The sequence below is a fragment of the Carettochelys insculpta genome, chromosome 29, assembly GCF_033958435.1.
Source record: "Carettochelys insculpta isolate YL-2023 chromosome 29, ASM3395843v1, whole genome shotgun sequence".
In the NCBI taxonomy this organism is placed as follows: domain Eukaryota; kingdom Metazoa; phylum Chordata; order Testudines; family Carettochelyidae; genus Carettochelys; species Carettochelys insculpta.
Genome location: NC_134165.1, coordinates 15,560,800 through 15,585,018, shown reverse-complemented (window position 1 = coordinate 15,585,018; position 24,219 = coordinate 15,560,800). Strand labels below are relative to the sequence as shown.

General features: G+C 68.2%; 1 protein-coding gene across 2 annotated transcripts; it reads right to left on the bottom strand.

The window, feature by feature from the left end:
- Positions 1-730: 730 nt before the first annotated feature.
- On the bottom strand, positions 731-22,474 carry ADCY6 (adenylate cyclase 6). Of its 2 annotated transcripts, none has more exons than XM_074979583.1 (23): positions 22,280-22,474; positions 20,794-20,939; positions 19,611-20,445; positions 15,285-15,434; positions 13,596-13,717; positions 13,319-13,430; positions 13,054-13,181; positions 12,545-12,703; positions 12,044-12,185; positions 11,555-11,683; positions 10,876-10,901; positions 10,615-10,762; positions 10,386-10,483; positions 10,187-10,274; positions 9,669-9,785; positions 9,216-9,374; positions 6,703-6,878; positions 5,955-5,990; positions 5,496-5,625; positions 4,583-4,846; positions 4,076-4,280; positions 3,676-3,800; positions 731-2,638 (listed from the first exon to the last, which is right to left on the bottom strand). In XM_074979583.1, the coding sequence occupies exons 3-23, from the start codon at positions 20,442-20,444 to the stop codon at positions 2,510-2,512; spliced, it is 3,477 nt and encodes a 1,158-aa protein (XP_074835684.1). In that variant the 5' UTR covers position 20,445; positions 20,794-20,939; positions 22,280-22,474; the 3' UTR covers positions 731-2,509. The 2 variants fall into 2 exon arrangements, with proteins under 2 accessions (XP_074835684.1, XP_074835685.1); XM_074979584.1 differs by lacking the exon at positions 22,280-22,474 and adding an exon at positions 21,689-21,706.
- Positions 22,475-24,219: the final 1,745 nt, after the last annotated feature.

Below are 24,219 nucleotides of genomic sequence, written 5' to 3'. Positions count from 1 at the left end.
CGAACTGGCAGTTCTGCTCCGGGGGCAGCGACAGCTGTAGGTCAGGGTGGGCAGGGAGGCTCTTGTCGCTGCTGCTGCTGCTAGGGCCTCCCTGCAAGCCCCAGGGCCTGTGCTCTGCAGCCCCAGCATAGCAGGCCCTGGTGTCTGCTCCTGCCACAGCGGAGAGGGCCCCTCTGTCCCCATGCACCAAGCAGAGGAGCTAAGGGGTGCCGGGCGAGATCTGGCAGCGAAGACAGTCACTGGAGAGCTGCTAGCCGGACCACAGGCCAGCCCACCTCAGCGTCCCCCCAGCACACGTGGAGGCCAACTCCTGGCTGCCGCCGGCTGTGAGGGTGTGGAGCAATCAGCTCCCACGGTGTTTGACCCCCTGGAAACCCCGGCCAGAGCCAGCAGCACATCCCCAGGGGAGACCCCCCACCCACCCTGCACAGGGACGGCTCTGGTGCAGGGAGCCCAGGCAGGCCGGGCCCCTGGCATCACCCATTTCACCACCCGGCCCTCCAAGCAACTGGGCTGAGCAGGAATTCGAAGCTGCAGGCCCGCCCCTGCCCATCCAGGCCCATTGCCCTAACAGCTCAGGGAGGTGTCCGGCCAGCCAGAGCCCCCCACCCTCCATGCAGGGGCCCAGGGACAGGACACGGCCCTTCTTATAGAAAGTGAGTTTATATATAATTTATATGTACACACAAGAAAAAAAGTACCTTCAGCTGCACTTCCAGAGAAGTGCCCCCCACCCCCTGACACAGCAACAGCCCCACCCTCCTCGGTCCAGCTGCCTGGGCCCACTCCAGCTGGGGCAGCCACACGGCTCCCGCCTTCGATTAAAACGCCCCAGCCCTCATCCCGGAGATAAAAACGCCCCAGACTGCTAAAAAGCCACACCCAGCAGTCACTTCTCCATTGCAATGGAAAGGGCCCAGCCCTGGGGGAGCCTGTGGAGGGACCTTCTGCCCCTAGCAGGGCCCAGGCCAGGGAAACCTGGCTGCCTGGGGTCCAAGGGCTGACGGCAGCACAATAAGCTTGGATCAGAACTGCTGGGGCGCCTGCCTCCAGGAGGGGCCTGCTGCTGAGCCAGGGCTCTGCCCTGCTGCCAGGGGTGTGTGGCCCCCAGGGCTGGCTGGCAGCAGGGGAGGTGGCGTGGTCAGGACAGATCAGCTACCCCTGCGGGGCTGCAGCTGTGGCGAGGAGCTCTTCTCGCCCCTGGGACCTAGGAGGGGAGGGGCAGCACAGCCCTAACCTTGCCCCCCCCTGGAATTACTCACCCTCCTGGGCTGGTTCATCATTGCTCTGCTCGGGGCTGTGTCAGAGCCAGGGCCTTGCTGCCTGCCCCTTAATTGAGCAGCCCTCCACCCTGGGACCTGGATCCCACACGCCTAGAGCCGCCCAGGGCCTGATGCTCTAGTCTGCAGACACCCGCCCCCCGAGCTAGGTCAGCAAGCCCCCAAAAGGCTCAGGCCCAGGGGGGGCCACAGGCATGCCCCTTGCGCATCTGGGCCTGGAGTCACAGGGGCAGGTGGGTGTGGGGGGGGGCGGGGAGCTGCCCCTCCAGGGGGGGCATGTACCACATGTGCAGGGGAGCAGGGACCCACTGGAATGGGGGGCGGGGAGATAAAGGGAGGTCAGGCAAACCCTTGATTTCCCAGCTGCAGGGGGGAGTGAGCTGCCCCTCCCCTCCATGGGGAGCAATGCTGGGGGGTGAACCGGAGCCAGCCTGGGCTGCCTGGAACTTGGGAATGTGGCTGGCGGGGTCCCAGCTGGAGAAGGGGGAACGGCCCCAGGCTGGAGTGCCCCCATTCTCAAGGTGGCTGAAAGAGCCACTCCCGACAGGGTGAGGACCCCCCCAGCCTCGCTCTGCCAGAGCATTGGGGGGGGCCGAGCCCCATCCCCCCAGCGGTCACTCCTTGCCCCTCATGCACCAACAGCCCTGCTGTGAGCTGCTTACCCCCCTTTGCCCCCCCCACCACAGGAGGTAATTTTGGCAAATGAGAACTATTTGCTTCCCCCCTTACCAGCTTCACACTGGGGGGGGGGGTTACCATGGAAACGCAGGAGGCCTGAGACCCCTGTCTTTCCCCCAGGCAGGGGCTCAGAGCCACTGGAAGCCCCCACGCCCTGTAAAATTCCCCCCTGGCCCACTGAGGGCCCTGGTGCTGCACCTGGGGGCCTCGCAGCCGTCGTCTTTGGTCGGTTGTCAAGTTCATGGTCAGTCACTGGGGGCATGGGGGAGGAAGAGGCAAGAGTGCTGGGTCAGCCCCCCGGGCGCCCCCACATACTGGCTGCGGCCCTCAAACAAACAAACAGGAAGTCAGCGCCCAGGGGGTCAGCTCCCCCTTGCCCCCACCCCGCCTCCCCCCCCATGGGCAGCAGTGGCGGGCGGGGGGGGGTGCTCACCCAAATCCAGAGCCCTTTGCACGACCCCACGCCCGGAAGGGGCCTGAGGCTGGGCTGGGGTGGCCCCTCCCACCCGTGGGCTCCTTCTCGGCAGGGCCAGGGCCGGGGCCGGCGGGCGCTAACTGGGGGGCGGGCCGGCGTTCAGGAAGTAAGTCGTCATTTCTCCTTTGCCTTTCACCTTGATGACCCCCCGGCACTCCAGCTGGTACCCCTTGGCCACCAGCACCTGGTACAGGTCCGTTGTCACCTGGGGAGGTGAAGAGGAAGTGGGTGAGACCAGGGCCCTGGCAGAACTGTGCCCCTATGCCAGCCCTCCTGGTCAGTGACCCTGCAGGGAGCCGGACGTCTCCTCTGCCCCCAGCAGCACCACAGCCCTAGGAGGGCAGCTAAGCTCAGGGCTCGGGCTCTGGGGTGGAACGGGGTGAGGGGCAGCAGCCGGGGCTCAGCACCTAGTCCCACGCCGGTGGCAGCAGGTGGGACCCCAGCCACGTGGGCCCCTTCACTGCAGCTGAGCAGAGCAGCAGGCCCAGCAAACAAGGGGCAGCAAGGGGGCCTGGCTTTGGTCTCTGCAAGCCGGTGGGGGGGGCCCCCCCATCTGCCCAGGGCCACCCCCACCCACAGACTGGGGCCAGGGTCCGCCCCCCATTTCTCCAGCCTGGGGGGGGGGGGGGGGGAATACACCTTGGCGCCAGGGCTGGGACGAAGTGGGGGTTACAGTGTTTCCTAGTGACCTGTAGTAACTACAGGTGAGTGCCTCAGTTTCCCCAGGTACCACCTTAACGCTAGTGGGAGATGGGGCTCCAGGTGTGCCCAGCACAGGCACCCAGGTGACCCCTCCCCCGCCAGGGAACAGCACAGAGGAGGAGTCGGGCTCATCTGAATGGGCACTGGGCTGCTGGGGGTGGGGGGCAGTGTGGTCGGCCTGGAGGGGGACCAGGGCCCTGGAGCAGGAACACCCCTCTGGGCCCCTCTCCCCAGGATGGATTGTACTGACAAGTCTGTGCTACGCCGGGGCCCTGGGGCCTGATAACCGCCTGCTCTCCCTGCTGAGCCAGAGTCACATCTGCTTGTGGGTGGGGGCAGGGCCTGGGACCCCCACACCCACGACAGGGGCCCAGAGGCATGTGCTGATGTGCAGCACCGATAGGCTGACCTGGTTCCTTGGGGAGCAACGCCCCACACCAGGCTCAGGACCTCTCGTGGCCCCAGAGGCTGGGGCACCAGGACCCACTGCCACTGGGGCCCAGGACAGGCTGGCCGCTTATAGACCAACTCGGGCCTCACCTGGATGCGGTCAGGAACCCCTGTGCTGTCCATGCGGCTGGAGACATTCACAGTGTTCCCCCAGATGTCATATTGAGGCTTGCGGGCCCCAATGACGCCTGCTACCACCGGCCCAATGTTCAGACCTGCGGGGGGCGGGGGGGGGCAGGGGGGTCAGAGCTCATGGCCCTGGGCTCTGTTCTGCCCTGCCCTGCCCAGCCCAGCCCAGCCCCGCCCCCCTCAGCCCAGGATCCCCCACAGGCAGCAGGCTCAGGAGGGCAGGGAGCCATGCAAAGAGTGCGTGATTGTTTGCACGTCCATGCTGGCATATCCTCATGCACACGCCTATGCTGTGGCATATGCTACGGGGAAGCGCTTAGGAGCGGCCGGTGTGTGGCTGGGGGGGGGGGGGGGGCCTCACCGATCTTCATCTGGAAGTTGTTGAAGGAGTGCTCGTTAATGTACTTCATCTGCTCCATGAGGCGCATGGCGTAGTCGGCCAGGGCAGTGATGTGGCTCCGCCCCTCCCGGTCGTACGTGCTGTCGTTCAGCCCCGACGCGGCCATGTAGGTGCTGCCGATTGTCTTGATCTTCTCCAGCTGCCGGTACTGTGTCTCACTAATGATCTGAGGGGGGGCGGGGGCAGTGGCTGCAGTGGGGCTGGGAGCACTACATGTCCCCGCACTCCACACACGGCCCTTCCCGGGGATCCCACACACCCCGCTCCCATACCCAGGGGACCGCTTGGAACCGGAGCCCTGCTGCAGCAACGACCCTCGCTGTACGAGCCGCCCCCGCATCAGAGCCTGCGCCCCCCATTGCCCCCAGGCCAGAGGTGGGTCCTGGGGCCGCAGAGCCCCCTGGTCGCTGCACCCCATACCACCAAAGCCCTAGTCTCCGCTGGCTCCAGCCCCCCGCAAACTGGCACCTCGTCGAAGTCAGCGATGATCTCGTTGAGCAGCCGCAGGCACTCCACGCCCTCGTTGTTGGCCTCCAGCTCCACGTAGAACTCAGAGAAGTTGCTGATGGAGGCGAACATGACGGCCACACACTCGCAGGACTGGTAGTAGACCTCGTCGTTGCCCCGCTCGCGTGCCAGGAAGTGTGCGGCCACGTCCTTGGGCAGGATGTTGTGCAGCAGGCGCCGGTTGTAGGCCTGGAGCTCCTCCATCTCCTCCTTCTCCCCCGTGGCCTGTGGGGGCATCAGCGTAGGGCCCAGCACCAAACCACATTGGGCAGCTCTGGCCCAGGCTGCCCAAGCCCCGTCCTCACGCTCCCGCCACCCAAAGCCCCGTCTCCGGGGCACCAGCTCTGCCTCAGGGGACACTGAGAGCAGCCAGCGCTGGCCGCTCACATGCATGCGGCTCGTTCTCCACCATGCAGGGAGCAGGACGTGCACGTGCACGTGCCGGGGTGGGGTGGGGTGGGGAGGGGAGAGGAGGGGAGGGGCCTGGCCAGCTTTGTGTGAGGGGTGGGAAGAGCACAGTGCTGCAAGTGAGACATGAGGGCGCATACCAGCCTTCAGGGCCCCTGCCCTCCTCGGGCCCCAGGCCCTTCTTCCGTAGGGGAGGAGAGACTCCCAGCCAGCACACAGTGCCCCCTACCCCCCGGGCTGCACCCCCACACCTGCAGACACCCCCCCCCAGCACTCCACCCGCCGACCTCCCAGGATGCACCCCCCCGCAGGATGCACCCCCACACCTGCAGACACCCCCCCCCAAACCTCCCAGGATGCACCCCCCGGCAGGATGCACCCCCCACACCTGCAGACACCCCCCCCCAAATCTCCCAGGATGCACCCCCCGTGGGCTGCACCCACCCCCAGCACACCAGCCCCCCACCTGCAGCTTCCAGAGGAAGTCGAGCCGGGCAGTGGACTCCACCTGCTGGGCATGCAGATAGAGCGCCAGGGCAAAGGCAGCCAGGATCACAGGGGTCATGTACTTCAGCGCCACCTTCCCCTCCACCAGGCTGGGGGCACAGGGGGAGGGGTCAGGCTGCAGCAAGGCCCCAGTGACCCCCACGTCCACCCAGCTGTGGGGAGGGCAGAGGGAGCATGGGGTGCCTGCAGCCGGGGTGGGGGGACGACTCCCTGTCCCCACACAAGGCACTCTGCCTGGAGACCCCAAAACCCCCACCTGGCCCAGGCCCGACCCCCATAGTGCCCCACAGGTCCCAACCTACCCAAGGCCCCTCCAGCTGCTCCAACCTCCCACCCCTCACTTGCCCCAGACCTCTTCACCCCACTCCCATCCCCTGGGCCCCTTGTGCCAGCTGCCCCAACCCGCCTCCCCACTCACCATCCCGGGGCCCACTGGGTCTCATTGAAGGCCGGCCTAGAAGAGAGGCAGGACAGAGGTTACAGAGCTGGGGGTAGGGTGCTGGGGCTGGAGCTGCATGAAGGGGCTGGGGGGAGGGACAGCCAGACCCCCAGCAGCAGCTGGGGGCCAAGGGAGGGACGGGGCACCCCCAAAGGCAGCCGTGCCAAGGGCCATAACAGCAATGGCTGTCACCGCCCCCCCCCAAACACCAAGAGGGCGTGGGCTGTGCCTGCCCCCCAAAGCCCTGCCAATGGCCAGGGTGACTGGACTCCCCCGACCTGGGACGTATAGTCAGTCCCCAAAGGCCAACGGTGCGGCCGAGCACCGGGTCGCCCTGCTGCACCGGGGGCAGGGGAAGAGGTTTTCTCCATGCGTGCCAGTCGCCTTGCTCTGCCACAGGGATGGCCGCTGACGCCCGCTGCAGGGAGGCAACGCTGCAGGGAGGCAACGCAACAGGGGCACCCTAAGCCTGGGACAGCGGCAGCAGACGAGGGGACGCAGCCGCTCAACCGTGCTCCCGCCCATGGGACCTCTGGCAGCCTGGCTGGGCCTCGGGCTCTGCTGGGGTTCCCACGGTGCCCCGGGCTAAATGCTGGCGCTGCAGCCAGGAGCCGGCCCTGCACAGGGTGCTCAGCTGGGCACACTGCTCCGGCCAGACCAGAGCACGCTGGGGGGGTGCAGGGGAGTTGCCTCGGGCGCGCCCAGCACAGGTGGGGGGGGCACTCACAGGGCATTGGCCACCACCAGCAGGTCGTAGTTGTCGAAGAGTGGCGCCTCGGGCCCCTCGGCCAGCACCAGGTACAGCCCCTCCATGGCCAGCACCAGCCCCAGCTTCCCCAGGCTGCTGATGGGCAGGAACACGGAGCCAGCCAGCAGGCTCAGCAGCAAGCTGTAGCTGAAGTACTGGGAGGCGGGCAGGCGTCAGGGCAGGCAGGGGCCCACCATGGGACACGCCCAAGGTGCCCCCCACCTCGTTCCCAGACCCCGGGCGGGCAGGGCCGAGCCGAACGCTGGGTCCCCCCCCGCCTCATTCCCAGACCCGGGGCGGGCAGGGCCGAGCCAAACGCTGGGTCCCCCCCGGGCTGTACGCTGGGTCCCCCCCCGCCTCGTTCCCAGACCCCGGGCGGGCAGGGCTGAGCCGAACGCTGGGTCTCCCTGGCTCGTTCCCAGCCCCATGGTGGGCAGGGCCAAGCGCTGGGTCCCCCCCCGGCCTCGTTCCCAGACTCGGGGCGGGCAGGGCTGGGCCGAACACTGGGTCCCCCCCCGCCTCCTTCCCAGACCCGGGGCGGGCAGGGCTGAGCCAAACGCTGGGTCCCCCCCGGGCTGTACGCTGGGTCCCCCCCGCCTCATTCCCAGACCCGGGGCGGGCAGGGCTGAGCCGAACGCTGGGTCCCCCCCCGCCTCATTCCCAGACCCGGGGTGGGCAGGGCCAAGCCAAACGCTGGGTCCCCCCCGGGCTGTACGCTGGGTCCCCCCCGCCTCATTCCCAGACCCGGGGCGGGCAGGGCTGAGCCGAACGCTGGGTCCCCCCCCGCCTCATTCCCAGACCCGGGGTGGGCAGGGCCAAGCCGAACGCTGGGTCCCCCCCGGGCTGTACGCTGGGTCCCCCCCATCTCATTCCCAGACCCGGGCGGGCAGGGCTGAGCCGAACGCTGGGTCCCCCCCCGCCTCATTCCCAGACCCGGGGAGGGCAGGGCCAAGCCAAACGCTGGGTCCCCCCCGGGCTGTACGCTGGGTCCCCCCCGTCTCATTCCCAGACCCGGGCGGGCAGGGCTGAGCCGAACGCTGGGTCCCCCCCCGGCCTCGTTCCTAGCCCCATGGTGGGCAGGGCCAAGCGCTGGGTCCCCCCCCGGCCTCATTCCCAGACCCGGGCGGGCAGGGCTGAGCCGAACGCTGGGTCCCCCCCCGCCTCATTCCCAGACTCGGGGCAGGCAGGGCCAAGCCGAACGCTGGGTCCCCCCCGGGCTGTACGCTGGGTCCCCCCCACCTCGTTCCCAGACCCCGGGCGGGCAGGGCTGAGCCGAACGCTGGGTCCCCCCCCGCCTCATTCCCAGACCCGGGGCGGGCAGGGCCGAGCCAAACGCTGGGTCCCCCCCGGGCTGTACGCTGGGTCCCCCCCGTCTCATTCCCAGACTCGGGGCAGGCAGGGCTGAGCCGAACGCTGGGTTCCCCCCCCGCCTCATTCCCAGACCCGGGGCGGGCAGGGCCGAGCCAAACGCTGGGTCCCCCCTGGGCTGTACGCTGGGTCCCCCCCGTCTCATTCCCAGACTCGGGGCAGGCAGGGCTGAGCCGAACGCTGGGTCCCCCCCGCCTCATTCCCAGACCCGGGCGGGCAGGGCTGAGCCGAACGCTGGGTTCCCCTCCGCCTCATTCCCAGACTCGGGGCAGGCAGGGCCAAGCCGAACGCTGGGTCCCCCCCGGGCTGTACGCTGGGTCCCCCCCACCTCGTTCCCAGACCCCGGGCGGGCAGGGCTGAGCCGAACGCTGGGTCCCCCCCCGCCTCATTCCCAGACCCGGGGCGGGCAGGGCCGAGCCAAACGCTGGGTCCCCCCCGGGCTGTACGCTGGGTCCCCCCCGTCTCATTCCCAGACTCGGGGCAGGCAGGGCTGAGCCGAACGCTGGGTCCCCCCCCGCCTCATTCCCAGACCCGGGGCGGGCAGGGCCGAGCCAAACGCTGGGTCCCCCCTGGGCTGTACGCTGGGTCCCCCCCGTCTCATTCCCAGACTCGGGGCAGGCAGGGCTGAGCCGAACGCTGGGTCCCCCCCGCCTCATTCCCAGACCCGGGCGGGCAGGGCTGAGCCGAACGCTGGGTTCCCCCCCGCCTCATTCCCAGACTCGGGGCAGGCAGGGCCAAGCCGAACGCTGGGTCCTCCCCGGGCTGTACGCTGGGTCCCCCCCACCTCGTTCCCAGACCCCGGGCGGGCAGGGCCGAGCCAAACGCTGGGTCCCCCCCGGGCTGTACGCTGGGTCCCCCCCGCCTCATTCCCAGACCCGGGCGGGCAGGGCCAAGCCGAACGCTGGGTCTCCCTGGCTCGTTCCCAGCCCCATGGTGGGCAGGGCCAAGCGCTGGGTCCCCTGGTGCCATGGCTGGAAACACCCCTGGGAGAGCCCCCCCCAGGGCCCCATTCTCACCCCCTCCACAGCCCACAGGACCTTCTCCAGCCTTGTCCCACCCGCCAGCACCACGTGGGCCTCTGGCCCCCGCCCTCGCCAGCCATGGCCCTGCCCCAGGGCTCTCACCTCGGGGAAGTTGCAGGCGGGGGCATCCCTGTCGCAGGGCGGCTCCGACGAGGCCAGCGAGTAGTTGAGGGTACGGACCTGGCAGGGCCCCACGGCCTCGGGCGTGACGTTGAGGGCGCGAGCGGCGCAGTCCCGCAGGGCCACGTGGCTGCAGGCGAACTGTGAAGAGCCACAGTGGGGGCAGGGCTCCGGGACACCAGGAGCCCCCCTCCCACCCGGGTCCAGGAGGTGGGAGGAGGACAGCGCCCCAGGACCCCCTCCCGCCCAGTCATTGGCCCCAGGACATGGATGAGAAGTTGTTCAACTCCCTCTCGCAGGGTCGCCACTGCCCCCCCCCCCCCGCAAGGTCGCGCCAGGGCCCCCCTCCCCCACTCTGCACTGCACCCCCCCAACTCAAGCCGGGGTCCCCCCTCCCCCACTCTGCATTGCACCCCTCCCCCTGCCAGGCTGTACCATGTTGACGAAGGCCGAGACGAAGACGAGGAGGATGGCGAAGACGCCAATGACAGTGCTGTGGGTGCGAGATTGGACGATCTTCCGGGAGACCTGCTGCAGGGCTGTGGGGAAGAGCTGGGGTTGGGGGGACAGAAAGAGGCTGAGGGGGTCTCCAACCCTGCACAACTGCCCCCTCCCCGCCGCACACACAGGCCCCAGGCAACAGCCGCAGTCAGTCCCACGGCAGAGGGGTCACCGTCCTGTGTCCACTCCAGGAGGAGTGGACAGTGTGTCTCCCCCCCGCAACGCAACACAACACACAGGGAGCAGCCCCACTGGGGCACGTTCACCACAGACACGCTGGGGCACACTCACCATGCACACGCTGGGGCAGCTAAGCGCGTGCACAGACACGCTGGGGCAGCCAAGTGTGCACACAGCAGCCCCACTGGGGCACGTTCACCACAGACACACTGGAGCAGCCGAGTGTGCGCACAGACACACTGGGGCACCAACGCACACTCGCCGATACTCACGCTGATGCAGGAATAGATGGCGCAGACGAACAGGGTGCTGGCCAGGATGAGGAAGATGCTGACGTAGGCCCCAAGCATCAGCGGGGAGCTGTGGAGAGAGGGGTTCAGTGAGCCCGACCAGGCTCTGGCCCCATGCGGGGTGGGGTCTGGGGCTGCAGCCAGGCCCACACTGGGGCCGCGGCCCTCGCCGGGGGCTTACCGTGGGAACATCACAACCTGGATGAAGCAGATGAAGCAGAAGACCAGCAGCGTGCAGGCCACGTAACCCCCAAAGCGATCGTCCACCTTCTTGGAGTACTGGGGGGAGACGGGAGCGGGACCAGCACAGAGGTGAGGAACAGGCGCGAGAGGGCAGGAGCTGAGCAGTGGACAGAGGCCCTGCCGGGGTGGGGGTGGGGGTGGGGGTGGGGGGGCGGGCGTCCCACTACCTTCCTCTCCAGCTCCGGCGTCTGGAACGTGAGCAGGACTTTCTTGACGTGGTCCTTGCGCAGCTGGTCGATGCTGCGCGCGTCAATCGCACGGCTCAGGAACTCATCCACCTCGTCCTCAGGGTTCATGGCCTCCTGGGCACTGCGGCTGGGGGTCACGGGGGGAGGTGAGTACAGCGGCCGCCCCTTCCCGGGCCCCTCTGCTCCCCTGCACAGAGCGAGGGCCAAGCCCCAGCCCAGACCAGCCCCCTCCACACTTACTTGTCTTTGCTGGTGTCCTCAATGCCCTGCAGACAGACAAACAGACAGGGCGTCAGGGGGTCAGCTCCTCACCCCATGGCCAGCCAGCACACCATGGCAGCCAGCAGTGCAACAGCATCCAGACAGGCTGTGGCAACCGGCATCGAACAGCTGAGAGATGTCATGGCAACCAGCGCCATGGCAACTGCAAGCCTGTCATTGACCACAGATGGACCAGCCCATATCAGCCGGCCTCTCGTTAACACCCTGTCCCACAGCAACAGGCAGGGCAGACTGTGCCCTGGTGCCCAGCGTCATGACAACCAACTGCACCATGGCATGCGTGCGCACAAGCCACCACAACTGTGCCCTGGCTGCCCTTCACCAGCACATCCCCCCACATACAGAAAGGGGGGGGTGCACTGGCTGATGGGTGGGGGGCCCTGCAGCCCCTCCAGACAGGGCTGGGTGAGCCCGGGAGGAGGCATGAAGTACTAATATGGGTCAGGTCATGCGTGGGGGGGGAGACGCCTTGCTCCTGCCGCCCTCCCACCCCCATGTGCTCCCTGCCTTGCTCAGGGGATGCTTCCCCGCACCCCAGGGCCCTTCAAATCCACCCCCAGCCCCAGGCCAGAGCCAGGTGGGGAAGAGACCCCCCCTCCTTCCCCCACTGAGGCCCGGCCCCCGGCCCCCCGCTCACCATCTGCCGGAAGGCCTTGGAGTCCTTGGTGCGGGAGAAGGTGCGCTCGGGCACCCAGCGCGGCACCAGCCCCTCCGTGGAGTTGGCCTGTGCCCGCTGCAGCTTGGCCAGGATGGCCTTCTCCTCCTTCTGCCAAGGGCGAGCAGGAGCAGGGTGAGGGGAGGCAGCCGGTGCATCCACCCACGCAGCACCCCTGGGGTCAGCCCTCCCTCTGCAGCACCACCCCGTCCATAGTGGCACCCACCCGCCCCGACCTGCCCTGCCCCAGTAGCCACCTTGCCCCGAGCACCTGCAATCCCCCCCAGGACCCTGCCCGTGGTACTCACCTCCCAGCCTGCCTCGAATGCCCAAGAACCCTGGGCAGCCCGAAGCGTGCGCCCCAACGTCCCCCGCTCAGCGTGTGCCCAACGCCCCCCACTCAGCAGCCCGGCCCGACTGCCTCGGCAGCCCAGGCCGCACCCCCCGCCTGAGCCCGGGCGCCCAGCTCACGCGCTTCTGGCTGCAGCCCACGATGAGGAAGGTCTGGATGTTGTGCTCCTTGAGGTAGGCGTTGCGCTCGCCCCCATGGCCGGGCTCCACCTCGTAGTCCCCGTTCAGGTACTGCAGCGTCGCCCACGTGATGTGGATGCGCCTGTGGGCGCAGCAGGGAGAGCACTGAGCTCACGAGTCCGCCCCTCCCCCAGCCCACCCCGGTGCAGGAGCCCTGGGCAGGGGCTTAACCCACAGCCACAGGCGGGAACTGTGCGAGCACCTCCTGCTCCGCAGCCCCCCAGTGCTGCACTGGGCCCAGAGCTCACTGCTGGGGACAGCGCCCCCTAGGGAGCCCCCCCGCTCCCTGCAGCACAGCACCCCCTAGCCCTGCCCTGGGGCTGCCCGAGCACCCCCCACACACAGCCCCTGCAGGGCAGGCTCCTCCCAGGGAGGTGCCGCCCCAGCCCAACCCTCCTTGGCTGTGAGCCCCCCACCCCACTCTCCCCAGGCCCCACTCACCCGGCTTTGCCTCCGGCTTCCATGTGGTTGGCCAAAGTCACGTCGTTGGACCAGACGTCAAACTGCCACTTGCGCAGCCCCAGCACCCCGCAGTGCACGCGCCCGCTGTGAATCCCCACCCGCATGTTCACGTTCACCCCCGTCACCTCGCGCACCAGCCTGGGGGAACACAGACAGTGTCAGAGCAGGGGCCGAGGAGCCCCGGGGAAGGGATGCCCGGGCCAGGCTGGCGCTGCCAGGCACCAATGCGTCCCGGGGGGAGGGCAAACCACCACCTACGGCGCCTGCGAGCGAACGTAAACAGGCCCCTCGTGAGTGTCCCAGCTGCGGGCGTGGTCCTCGCACTAGTGGGGGGCACTTGGGTGAGCAGACAGCAAGCACCCGCAGCGGGCGCATGGGGTGCGTAGGGCAGGTGTGCCACGTGCAAAGCAGGAGCCACGTGCGGCGCACAAGCACGTAGATGTGACATGAGCAGCAAGCGGCTGGGCCCAGGGCTTCCCCCGACTCACGAGATGGCTTCGATCATGTCGACCCCCATCTCCACGCAGCAGTGGGCGTGGTCACCTCGCGCCTCCGGCAGCCCCGACACGCAGTAATAGCAGTCGCCCAGGATCTTGATGCGCAGACAGTGGTTCTCCTGGGAGAGGTGGCGGGGGCGGGGGGCTCAGAAGGACGGGGACCAATCCCAGGCCCCCCTTCCTGCACCCCCCCCCTCGTCAGCACCCTCCTCCGCTCCGGCCGGTCCCCCCCCCCCCGCCCGGGGGCCGCGCTCACCGAGGCCAGCTTGTCAAAGCGCGCGAACAGCTCGTTGAGCGTCATCACCAGCTCCTGCGCCGTGCACTGGGAGGCCAGGCTGGTGAAGCCCTCGATGTCTGCAAACAGGATGCTGCGGGGACGGGAGGGGAGAGTGAGAGGGACCCCACCCGGCACCTCCTCAGTGCCCCAGCCCGGGGCTCCCCTTCTGCACGCAGCCCCCCGCCCCCCCCCACATCCGCCCCCCCCGCAGCTCCCCCGCCCCCCCCGCAGCCGCCCCCCCCACAGCCCCCCGCACCTGACATTGTCGTGCTTCTGGATGTAGATCTTGTGGAACATCATGTGCTCCTTCTTGGTGCTGATGTCCTCCTTCATCTCCATGGCAACGTGCTGGGGCAGCACCGACAGCAGGAGGCGCTCCTGCACCCAAATCGCACCCGTCACCGGCACCCCCAGACCTCCCCCTCGCTGGCACCCCAAAACTTCCTCCCCACCGGCATCCCCCTCGCCGGCACCCCCAGACCTCCCCCTCGCCGGCACCCCAAAACTTCCTCCCCGCCGGCACCCCAAAACCTCCCATCACCGGCACCCCAAAACTTCCTCCGCACCGGCATCCCCCTCGCCGGCACCCCCAAACCTCCCATCACCGGCACCCCCAGACCTCCCCCTCACCAGCACCCCAAAACTTCCTCCCCACCAGCACCCCAAAACCTCCCATCACCGGCATGCCAAAACTTCCTCCCCACCGGCACCCCCAAACCTCCCATCACCGGCACCCCCAGACCTCCCCCTCACCGGCACCCCCATCACCAGCACCCCCAAACAACCCCCATCACCGGCACCCCCAAACCTCCCCCTCACCGGCACCCCCAAAACTTCCTCCCCACCGGCACCCCAAAACCTCCCATCACCGGCACCCCAAAACTTCCTCCCCACCGGCACCCCCCTCGCCGGCACCCCCAGACCTCCCCCTCACCAGCACCCCAAAACTTCCTCCCCACCGGCACCCCAAAACCTCCCATCACCGGCACCCCAAAACTTCCTCCTCGCCAGCACCCCCAAACCACCCCCTCGCCGGCACCCCCAAACCTCCTCCCCAACGGCATCCCCCTCGCCGGCACCCCCAAACCTCCCATCACCGGCACCCCCAAACCTCCCCCTCGCCGGCACCCCCCTCACCAGCACCCCCAAACCACCCCCATCACCGGCACCCCCAAACCTCCCCCTCGCCAGCACCCCCAAACCTCCCCCTCACAAGCACCCCCAGATCACCCCCAAACCTCCCATCACCAGCACCCCCAAAACTCCCCCTTGCCACCACCCCCCATCTCCAGCAGCCCCATCACCGACACCCCCCAACCTCCCCCTCACAGGCACCCCCATCACTGGCACCCCCAAACCTTCCCTTCGCATCCCCATCATCTGCACCCCCAAACCTCAATCACCCCCATCACATGCACCCCCAAATACCTACAGTAGTCCTCCAGCATGCACCCCCTAAGCCCCACCCCTTTGCAACCCAGTTACCTCCATCAGTAGTGTCCCCAAACCTCAGCGCCTCCAAACCATACCACTTGGCAGCCACCTCACTGGCACCCCCAAACTACACCCTCGGTCCTCCCCAACCCAAACCCCTCCACATAACCCCCCACTACACCCTCGACCCTCCTAACTCACACCCCATCACTGACCCCCAGGACACACCACAGCCCCCTCCCAGCGGCCATACAGTGGGGGGGACAGTCGGCAGCCCCCTGCCCTGTCTGAACCGCTCCTCCCAGGCCAGGGGTTCGAACCTCAGCTCCTTCCTGTTCCCTCACCCCCAGCCAGGCAGCGAGAGACCTGCCCCAGCAGGAGCACCCTGGGAACACAGCCCAGCCCTCCCGAGGTCGTGCACCCCACTTCCCGTGACACCCAGCCGAGCCCCAGCCGACCCCCTCCCTGCCCCTTGCATAGTGGGGCCAGGATGCTCTGCCCCCAATGCCACCTGCTGCCGGTTCTCCCGCTGCAGGTGCAGCCGGGCCTGGATGTAGCCGCGGGTCTCCTGGAAGGCCTGGCGCTGGGACACCTCGGCCGGGTAGTGGGTGCAGATCCCAATGAGGTTGGTGCAGAGGAAGATCAGGATGTTGGCACTGAGCTGGGGGTGAAATGGGGATGGGGGGAAAGAATCAGTCCCAACACCCCGACCCAGCCAGCCCCACACACCTACCCCTGCAGACACATGGCGCCCTGACCCAGCCAGCCCCCCCACACCTACCCCTGCAGACACATGGCGCCCCGAGCAGGGCACAAAGCCCCGACCTAGCCAGCCCCCCACACCTCCCCCCCACAAAGACATGGTGCCCTGACCCAGCCAGCAGCTGTCGGGGGCAGGCTGGAACGGAGTACACCCGAGATCTGGGGCTGGAGAACGGGGCCTCATGGTGGGACACTGAGCAAGATGAGGGAGGGGGCCCCGGCACAGCCCCACATTCTGTGCAGCAGGGCGTGCCTCCCCTCGCTGCGAACTTCCTCGCAGCAGTGCCCAGTGTGAGGGGCAGGGTCTCTGCTGTCCTCACCCCTTCAACTCACCATCAAGGCACGTTCTCCTGTCCCGTCCCCCCCGGCCCCCACCACTGCCAAGCCGAACCCTGGGACCCCCCCCCTCACCAAGACACAGCGCTGGCACTGGGGCAGGACGTGCCAGCCCCCAAGGCCCCCCCTTCTCCCCCAGCACCCCAGTCCTGTTCCGTCCCCAGCTGGGCCGGGACACGCAGCGCCCGAGCGCTCAGCCGGGACGGGACGGGCCCTTTCGGAAGTGGAGGAAGCTGGGGGGTGGATTTAGCAGAAGCTGCTCTCCCAGCCCCCTCCCCGCCCCCGGGCCCCCGGCCAGGTCTATTTATAGCCGGGCGGCGCAGGGTCAGCGCTATCGCATCCTGGCCAGATGAACACAGCAACTCAGCCCCACGCTGCCGGGGGGCTCACCCGGGGGCTGATGGGTCTCACCCAAGCCCCATCCACCAGCTCATGCCCCGACAGCCCCATTTCCCTCAGCGCCCCCCCACAGGCTGTGCACAGGGCGCGGGGGGAGAGGAGACAAGTCTTACAGGCGTGCAGAGCAGTTCTACTCGGGGCGGGGGCCCCCATCCTTGCGGGGAGGGTCTGACAGCCCCACCTGGGATTTTTACTGAGGATTAAAGTGGCGCCTGGTGCACCCTCCAATCAACAGACCCCCCCAACCCTCCACAGCTCCATGGGACACAGGGACAGGCCTCACCCTCCGCCGGACACCCCCCCACTGGGGCTCTAGGACACTCCCCCGCCCCCAACTGCTGTTTCGCTTTGCAGCATGGAAAGTCCTGCCAGGTCCCCAGGGCGAGCGGGGGACGGAGCCCCCAGGGCCGCCGGTCAGCAGGGCCTGGGAACACAGCTCCCACCAGAGCAGCCAAAAATAACTGCCCCCCACAGGCCGCCCAGTTACACCCCCCCCAACACACTCCCTGGGACACTGATCTCCCACCCACCCTCCCCCAGCCAGCTGGGTCCTCCACGGGTGCCTGACCTGGGGGTGGGCACGGCGCCCCAGCCCAGAGCCAGCTGCCCACCCCCATGGGACTGAGCTGCGCCAGGCATGTGGGGCGGGAGCAACCATTCGCTGGGAAGGTCAGCCGAAGTCTGGCACTAACCCCACTTCCCCCTGCCTGAGGCCCCTCCTGGGGGCCAGTGGTTCAGGCCGGGGACGGGGAACCCCACGAGCTGGCACGTCACCCAGAGGGGACCACTGCCATCCCAGAGCCACCGCCGCTTACGCCCCACCACCCTGCAGAGTGACCCCCGCCCACAGCGCTCTGGGTCCCCTGCACACGCCCTGCTGCCCGGCACCCCTCACCCCCACAATGCCTGCGCCCCCAGGCTCTCCAAGGGGAGCTGGGGTTTGCCACAGTGCGCTGCTAGAAGTGGTCTTGTGAAAGCCCCCCCCCCGCAGCTTGCCATGACATGCGGCGGCCGTGTCCCACCCCAGCACTGGCCGCACAGCTGGAGTGGCTGGCTCAGACAGAGGGGCAGAAAGGGGGACAGGGAAAGGCCCTTGGGAGGTGAGAGACAGGCTCCCCCCTCCCCCGTGGCTGCACAGGCTCCCAAGGGCCAGTGAGCCGCTAGCTACAGCCCGACTGCGCCCACGGCTCTGCAGGGATGCCAGCTTGCCCCTGCCCCTCCTGGGAGGCGCAGGGGAGGTTTGCCTGTGCGGGTGGCAGGCAGCCTCCAACTCTCCCCCAGGGCCCCACCTCCACTGTAAGGGCCAGAAAACCTGGGGTCCTGACTCCGAGCTGGGTCAATGGAGCAGCAGCACCAAGAGCGGAACCCAGGAGTCCGGGTCCCGCAGGAGCCCCCTCTCCATGCTCCACCCCCCCATGCCCTGATTTCCTGCCTTGGGGGCAGCAAGGGCAGCCGCTCGCTCCCACCAGCCAAGCAGCGGGGCCCGGCTGCCCCCAGCCCCACCTGTCCCAATAGGCCCAGAGTCTAGCTACAGCCCCGCAGCCCCAGGGTCCTGGAGAAGCCAGCAGGATTGGGCGGCTTCCTTGGAGCCCACCCAGCCCCTGCCCTGCTTTATGGCCTGGAGGCTGCACAGACCAGCCGCCTTGAGGAATATGGGAAGCTGGGTGAGCCCTGGGCCCTGGCAGGGCTGCTCAGCAGAGAGCCCCAGCCAGGCTCGGGTGGTGCACATCACACAGGCCGCGGCGCGTGGCACTGACTGTGCACGGACGGCAAAGACTAGCGGGAACGTTGGCCCTGGGCCTGTCCGGCCAGGCAGGGCCCTCGTGGCATCCATGTCCCGGGAGCCCCCGGCCATCACCAGCCTCCCGGCTTCAGACCCCACAGGCTCCTGCCCCACCCGAGCCCCCCCAGGGTCCCTCCAGCCAGAGGGGGCCCTCAAGTGAGTTCCTCCGGAGCAGGCGCCCGGCTTCCTCACTCACTAACCCCGCTAGGCGCTGCGGGGGAGAGGAGGCCTTGGGCTCTTCACCCCTTCGCCCAAGACTGAAACACCCCCACCCCAACTTCCTGTCCCCTCTGCCCCATAATCGAGGGCTTTGTGCACCCCCTCCCCCCAAGGCCAGACACCAGAGCCACTCCTGTCCCGTCCCAGCCACCCACCCCGGGAAGGGGCAGAGGGGGCAGCCTTGCACTGCCGGCAATCAACACTGGAATGAAAACAGACAAGACCCCGAGGAGGAGCTGCAGCCTGGAGATGCCCCCGCGCTGCAAGCCACCAAAAGAGGACCAGGCCCCGGCTCGGCTGCTCAAGGACCCCACGTCCTGGGGCCTGAACCTTCCCTGGGGCAGACCGAGACCCCACCCACCCTCAGCACCCAGACTGCATGAACTCTCCTGGGCTTGGGGTGGGGGCCCTGGGAGGAGACAGCCCCCCAGCCCAGCCCTGCCTGCACCCCCAGCTCCCCCCACCAGAGCTCAGCTGCCCGTTGGGAAGGTGTTTGGGGTGTACAGAGGTGGGGGGGGCTAACTGGTACCTGGAGTGAGGGGGTGCAGAGCTCCTGGCTGCTTGTTCTCAGCCCTGGCCCAGCCCCACAGCCCATGGGGCGCAGCATCCCTCCAGAAACCCAGGGCTCTAATCAGAAGCTGCCCCTTGGTATATTGCCATGGAAACCAGCTGCTGAATGAGAGCGTAGGCACAACGGCCCCCCAGAGAGCTGGGGCCCAGCCCTGGGGCCGGGGGGGACTGCGGCACTCACCCCCAGCCCATCACCCTCCTGGGGGGCACAGCCACCCTTCCTCTTTGGCTGCTGCCGCCAGGCCCTGACAACCATGGCTCCCCCCAGAGCCCCCCAGGGGCCAGTCACAGGGGAGGGCCTCCCCGACTCAGCCCTGCCCCGCAGCAGGGCGGGGGGGGGGGGGGAACTCCAGGACTATTCACTCCCTGGGCCCCCGGGGAACAGCAGTAAGGCCGCTGGGGAGAGAAACCAGCTCAGGCCCAACCAGCCCCCGCAGATGTGGGCACAGGCTTGCCAGCCCCTGGCCAGGCCAGGAGTCTCCCCGAGTCAGCCCCAGCCTCCGTGTGACCTTCCAGGTCCCCATCTCTAAAGAAAACGATCTTACGTCACAGCGGGAGTTGTGGGGGGGACTCCCTGTGCCCAGAATGCCCGTCAGCCCCACGCCGTCCTGGCCCCAGTGCCCCTGGGCACAGCCAGGCAGAGGGGTCAGGTCACGCCGCTCCTAGGGGGCACCCTCTGACCACACAGGGGGCAGCCCCCCCCGCCCCACCCCTCCAGGAAGCCACCTCTCCCCGGCAGGGCAGCCCCCAAAGGAGCCCCCACCCTACCTGCTTCCAGAGGAAGGGGTCCCCGGCGTTGAGGTGCCAGGAGATGCAGAGGTGCAGGGCGGAGAGCAGGGCACCGGCCCCCACGGCGGCTCGCATGCGGACGGGCAGCAGGGTGTAGGTGATGTAGATGAAGAAGATGCTCCACCAGACGCCCTCGGAGGCGCTGCGCGGCGAGGCCATGAGGGCGCCCAGGGCCTGTACCCCGGCCAGCGCCACCAGCACCAGGTAGCTCACCACCCACATGGAGTCCTGGGGGAAGGCGCTGCGGCTGCACAGCACCATGAGGGCCAGGAAGAGGGCGGTGGCCGCAGCCAGGGCAGCAGCGTAGGGCACGCGGGGGGTGCCAGGGGCGCAGTGGAAGAGCAGCATCACGCCGCACACCAGCACCAGCACACCCAGCAGCACCGTCAGGCTGCTCTGGTTCATCTGGAAGAAGTAGCGCTGGTAGAGCCGCTCCAGCTTGGGCGAGCGGAAGCGCTTGGAGCGAAAGACCTGCAGGAGGCGCTGCCAGCACTCGCCGGCCGACAGCCGCTCCCCCGGCCCCGCCGGCCCCTTGGCCTCGCCGTCCTCGAAGCCCAAGTCCACCGACTTGAGGCCCAGGTCGCCGGCACCCACCACCACAGGGCCCTTCTTGCCGTAGTGGTCCTCCTGCCAGGAGCAGGGCAGGCCCAGGGCGGGCCGTGGGCGGGCGCTGCGCTCCAGCTCGGGGTCCTGGAGGCAGCTCATGTAGCGGGGACCGCAGAGCGGGGACCGGGTCCGCTGGCCGTTCCGCTCGCCCCATGCCGTCTTCCGCTCGTCCACCTTGGGCACCAGGATGCCGCTAAACCAGGACATGCTGCAGGGGCCGAGAGGGGATGTCAGCACCCAGGGTGCAGGCGTGGCAGAACCCACGTGTGCCCAGGGGGGCACAGGAAAGGCCAGTAGGGAACATGGAGCAGTGGGGGGCACCCAGGAGGGCTGTGAGGTGGGGATGCCTCCACGATGAAGCAATGTGGGCACTGGCAGCGGAGGACAATGCTGGGGGCTGTGGCCCATGATCCCCCATGGAGGACAAGCCACTGCAGCGTGACCCCCCCGCAGCTGGCACACGGCGGGGGTCTCCACCCGCCCTACTTCCCTCCCACTCCCAATTCCACCCCCCACCTGGCAAGAGCCCCACAATTACACCGTGACGAACACACACCTGGAGGGGCTGCGCTGTGCCTGGAGCACTGAGCTGGGACAGGACCAGCTGGCAGTAGCCTAACAAGTCAGCAGGGGGTTGGCCTGGCCCCATGAGCAGGCCCCACCTTGCGTCCAGCTGGGCATGGGGCAGGCTGCACTGGGCTCCTGAAAGCAGAGGAGGCAGGAGAGGCCGTGAGGAGAACTCAGGGCCCCAGTCGCCCGCAAAGGAGTCCTTCCCACGCCAACTTCACCCCCTGCAACAAGCAGCCCACGGCCCAGTGCCCCCAGCAGCGGCAGACGCTCCTTAACACGGCTACGGCCTATCCCGGCCTGTTCAGCTCCTACGTAGCCTGGCGACCCCCATTGCTCAGCTCAGGGTCCCCAGGGCAGCCGAGGGGATGAAACACACATGGGGCATCTGCTCAGTTGCCGCTCGGATCTCCCCAGAGGTGGCTGCTAAGCAGCCCCTGCACCCCACCCCAGAGGTGGCTGCATCCCTGCACAGGGCAAGGGGCCCCTCTAGGCAGCTTCCTGGAACCCTTTAGTGAACAGTGATGGCACCCACGAGCGCCTCCTGCGCCCAGAAGGGGACTGAGAACAGGAGGCTCATGAGGCCTGGTGAGTGGAGACCACCAGGTCCACGAGCCGAGCTCCAGCCCCAGGGAGGATCCTGCCCAGTGTCTCCCCACACCTGGGCTGCCCCTAGGTGGCTAAGGTGAGCAGGCGAGGTAAGGCCTAGGGGCACCAGGACGCAGCCCGCCAGCCCCTCCGTGCGCCGCCCAGGGCCCTGCACGCCCAGCCCTGGGCTTCTGCTCCCAGTTCCCAGGGCTGGTGAGGCCGGCCGGGCCGGGCCAGGGCTTGAAAGGCCCCCAGAGCCCTTTCCCGTGGCCCCCGGGGCCCCTCCTCCAACTCACCCGGCCCCAGGAATTTAACATGCAGCAGGAGCCAGACCGGCCTCCGCTTCCCAACTCTATTTGTATTGAATGGCGGCCAGGCCCCGGCCCCGGCCCCGGCCCCGGCCCCGGCCCCAGCCCCAGCCGTCTCGCAGGGTGACTGCGGCCCTTATCTGCAGCGCTCTGGCCGCGGGGGGCGGCCGCCTGCCCCAGCGCATCCCGCAGAGAGCCCTCGCCCAGCGCCAAAATGCAGCCAGCTCTGGGGGGGGGGGAGGCACCGCACCGCACCACGCCTCAGGCCGGGAAGTGGCTCCGGCCCGGGGGGAGCGCTGGGCTGGAGCGGGGCCAGGCCCCGGGGGCGCACAACCCTGACGCCCGGGCCACCCTTGGCCACCCGCCGCAGCCGCAGCCGCAGCCCTGCAGCACGGGGGCGCGTCTGCCCCCGAACACCTGCAGCCCCCACTGCCGCCCCCCGAGCTCGGGCGGAACAAGACAACGGGGCCGTCGGCTGCTACAGGCGCTGCGCACAGGCCCGGGCCGCCCCGGCCCCTCTCCCCCCGGGCCGGGCTGCAGCGCTACGGGAAGCCCCCCGGGGCCCCGGCTGGCGCTCACCTCCCGTCCCGCAGCAGCTCCCGGCTAGCGGCGGCCCCAGCCTGGCTCCATGGCGCGGCGGGGCGGGGCCGGGCCGGGCCGAGCCGAGCCGGGCCGGTGCGGCGCGGGGAAAACGCCCTCTAGCCCGAATCCACAAGCTCGCCGGCGCGGGGCTCGCCAGGCAGCCGCCTTAAAGGCGCAGGGCCCCTCCGCCCCCCCGGCTGCCGGGGCCGCGCGCGCGCCGCCACGCGTGCACACACGGCCGCACGCACGTGTGAGCACACACCGACACAGCCACACACGTGTGCACAAGCTGAGCCGCGTGCAAGTGTGTGGACGCGCACACCGAACCGCGTGCACACGCACGTGCCCACCAGGCACACACCTCCACGCGTGCACACGCCCACATGCTTGTACACACAACCACTCACACGAGTACTCACGCAGGCATAGGGGTACCTATACCCTTACACACATCAACAGAGCAACACAGGCGTGTCGGCTCAGCCGCAGGCCACACCAGCCAAACAGTGAACACACACCTGTGATCACAAACGCAAAGGGGCAGCAACACACATTTACACACACACAAAGACTCACACGCAGAGGAGCTGGGACGCAAGTGGAAAGATTACTTCTCCCTGTTAGCATTGGAGCCAGGACCTGCAACCGCAGCCCTCCCGGGTCCCTGGAGCTGTACTTCATACGTAACTCCCCCCACCACCACACACACACACACACGCCTGCAGGGCGAGCGGTAACACACATGTAGGGGACCCTCGGAATACACATCCAACCCACTAATGGGCCCCCAGCCCCAAAAGGGAGCCCGATAACTCATCCCACTGAGCCCCCCTCCTATCCATGGAGCAAGGGCCCAGCTTGTTCCTGGAGCATGGGGGCTGCCTTTGGGGAATGCCGGGGCGCAGGTGCCCTAGTCCTGAGGCAGTGGCCTCCCCCCTGTCCTGGCTCCCCAACGTTAAGATCTGTTGTTTATTATCTCGGGCGCAGCCTGTGAGAAAGTGACCCGGTTCTTCTCCCCTGCCCTGCTCTGGATCTGCCCCTGCATTAATGAGGCCTGCATGTGGTGTCCTGGCCCTAGAGCCTGAGCCCAGCCCAGCTCCTGGGGGAGAGAGGCTTAATGATTAATTACCGAGGAATTCCGGCAGCTCCTGGGTGCCAGCAGGTCTCCGCTGTGGTGTGCCACAGCGCACCGCTCTGGGGGTTGGCACCTCTTTCTAGGGCACAGCCCATCTGGGCGCCAAGCCTCCGCCCTGCCCGGCACGGCACGCCCTGCTCCCCACAGACTGATTTTTGCCCAGACAATGCTGTGAAAAGTCCTACATGCGGCTCCAAGCGGCCAGGCTGCTGCGGAGCCTTTACCCGGAGCTGGGCTGCTGGGGCTCCGGCCTGCGGCATTTATTTATTTGTGTCTTTCTTTCCCTTCCTTCCTTCCTAAACTTCCATTGCCTGGGATCAGGGCAGGGGAATCACATCGGAGCCATGAACCCCTGCAGCACCCACAAGGAGAAAAGGCAAAACCAGTGGCTTCCCCACAGTGCCTGGCCCAGCCAGGAAGAGAAGCCTGGACTCTGGGCACCCAGGCTTGTGCTCTGACCCAGGGACCCCACCACCCTCCCAGACTGGGAACTCTGCGCGTGTGCTCTGCAGTCGCTGGCAGCCTTCCGAGGGGAGACAGTCATCCAGGTGTCCTGGGCCCACAGAGCCCCCTTCCTTCCTTCTGTGGACACTGGGAATTCCTCACTGCCTCCTGCCCGGTGCTGGCGCTGGCGGCTGTTAAACAGCGGCTGCCTCCCAGCCCAGAAGGAGCTGCATTTCAGTGGTAGGCGAGGCAGTTCCTGCACACAGCTCAGTTCCCAGCTCCTCACCTTTGGGAGCTCTCTGGGATTAATTATTACAATGGCATTTTCATTGCCAGGTTCCAGAGCGGCAATAAGCCA

What these genes read in the sequence shown, in the direction of transcription:
- ADCY6 (XM_074979583.1), bottom strand. Translation starts at nt 20,444, where the DNA reads ATGTCCTGGTTTAGCGGCATCCTGGTGCCCAAGGTGGACGAGCGGAAG. An exon ending in AGCGGGAGAACCGGCAGCAG is followed by an intron (nt 13,718 to 15,284) that starts GTGGCATTGGGG and finishes ATTTGGGTGCAG; the next exon opens with GAGCGCCTCCTGCTGTCGGT. An exon ending in ACCCAGTGGGCCCCGGGATG is followed by an intron (nt 5,626 to 5,954) that starts GTGAGTGGGGAG and finishes CTGTGCCCCCAG; the next exon opens with CCTGGTGGAGGGGAAGGTGG.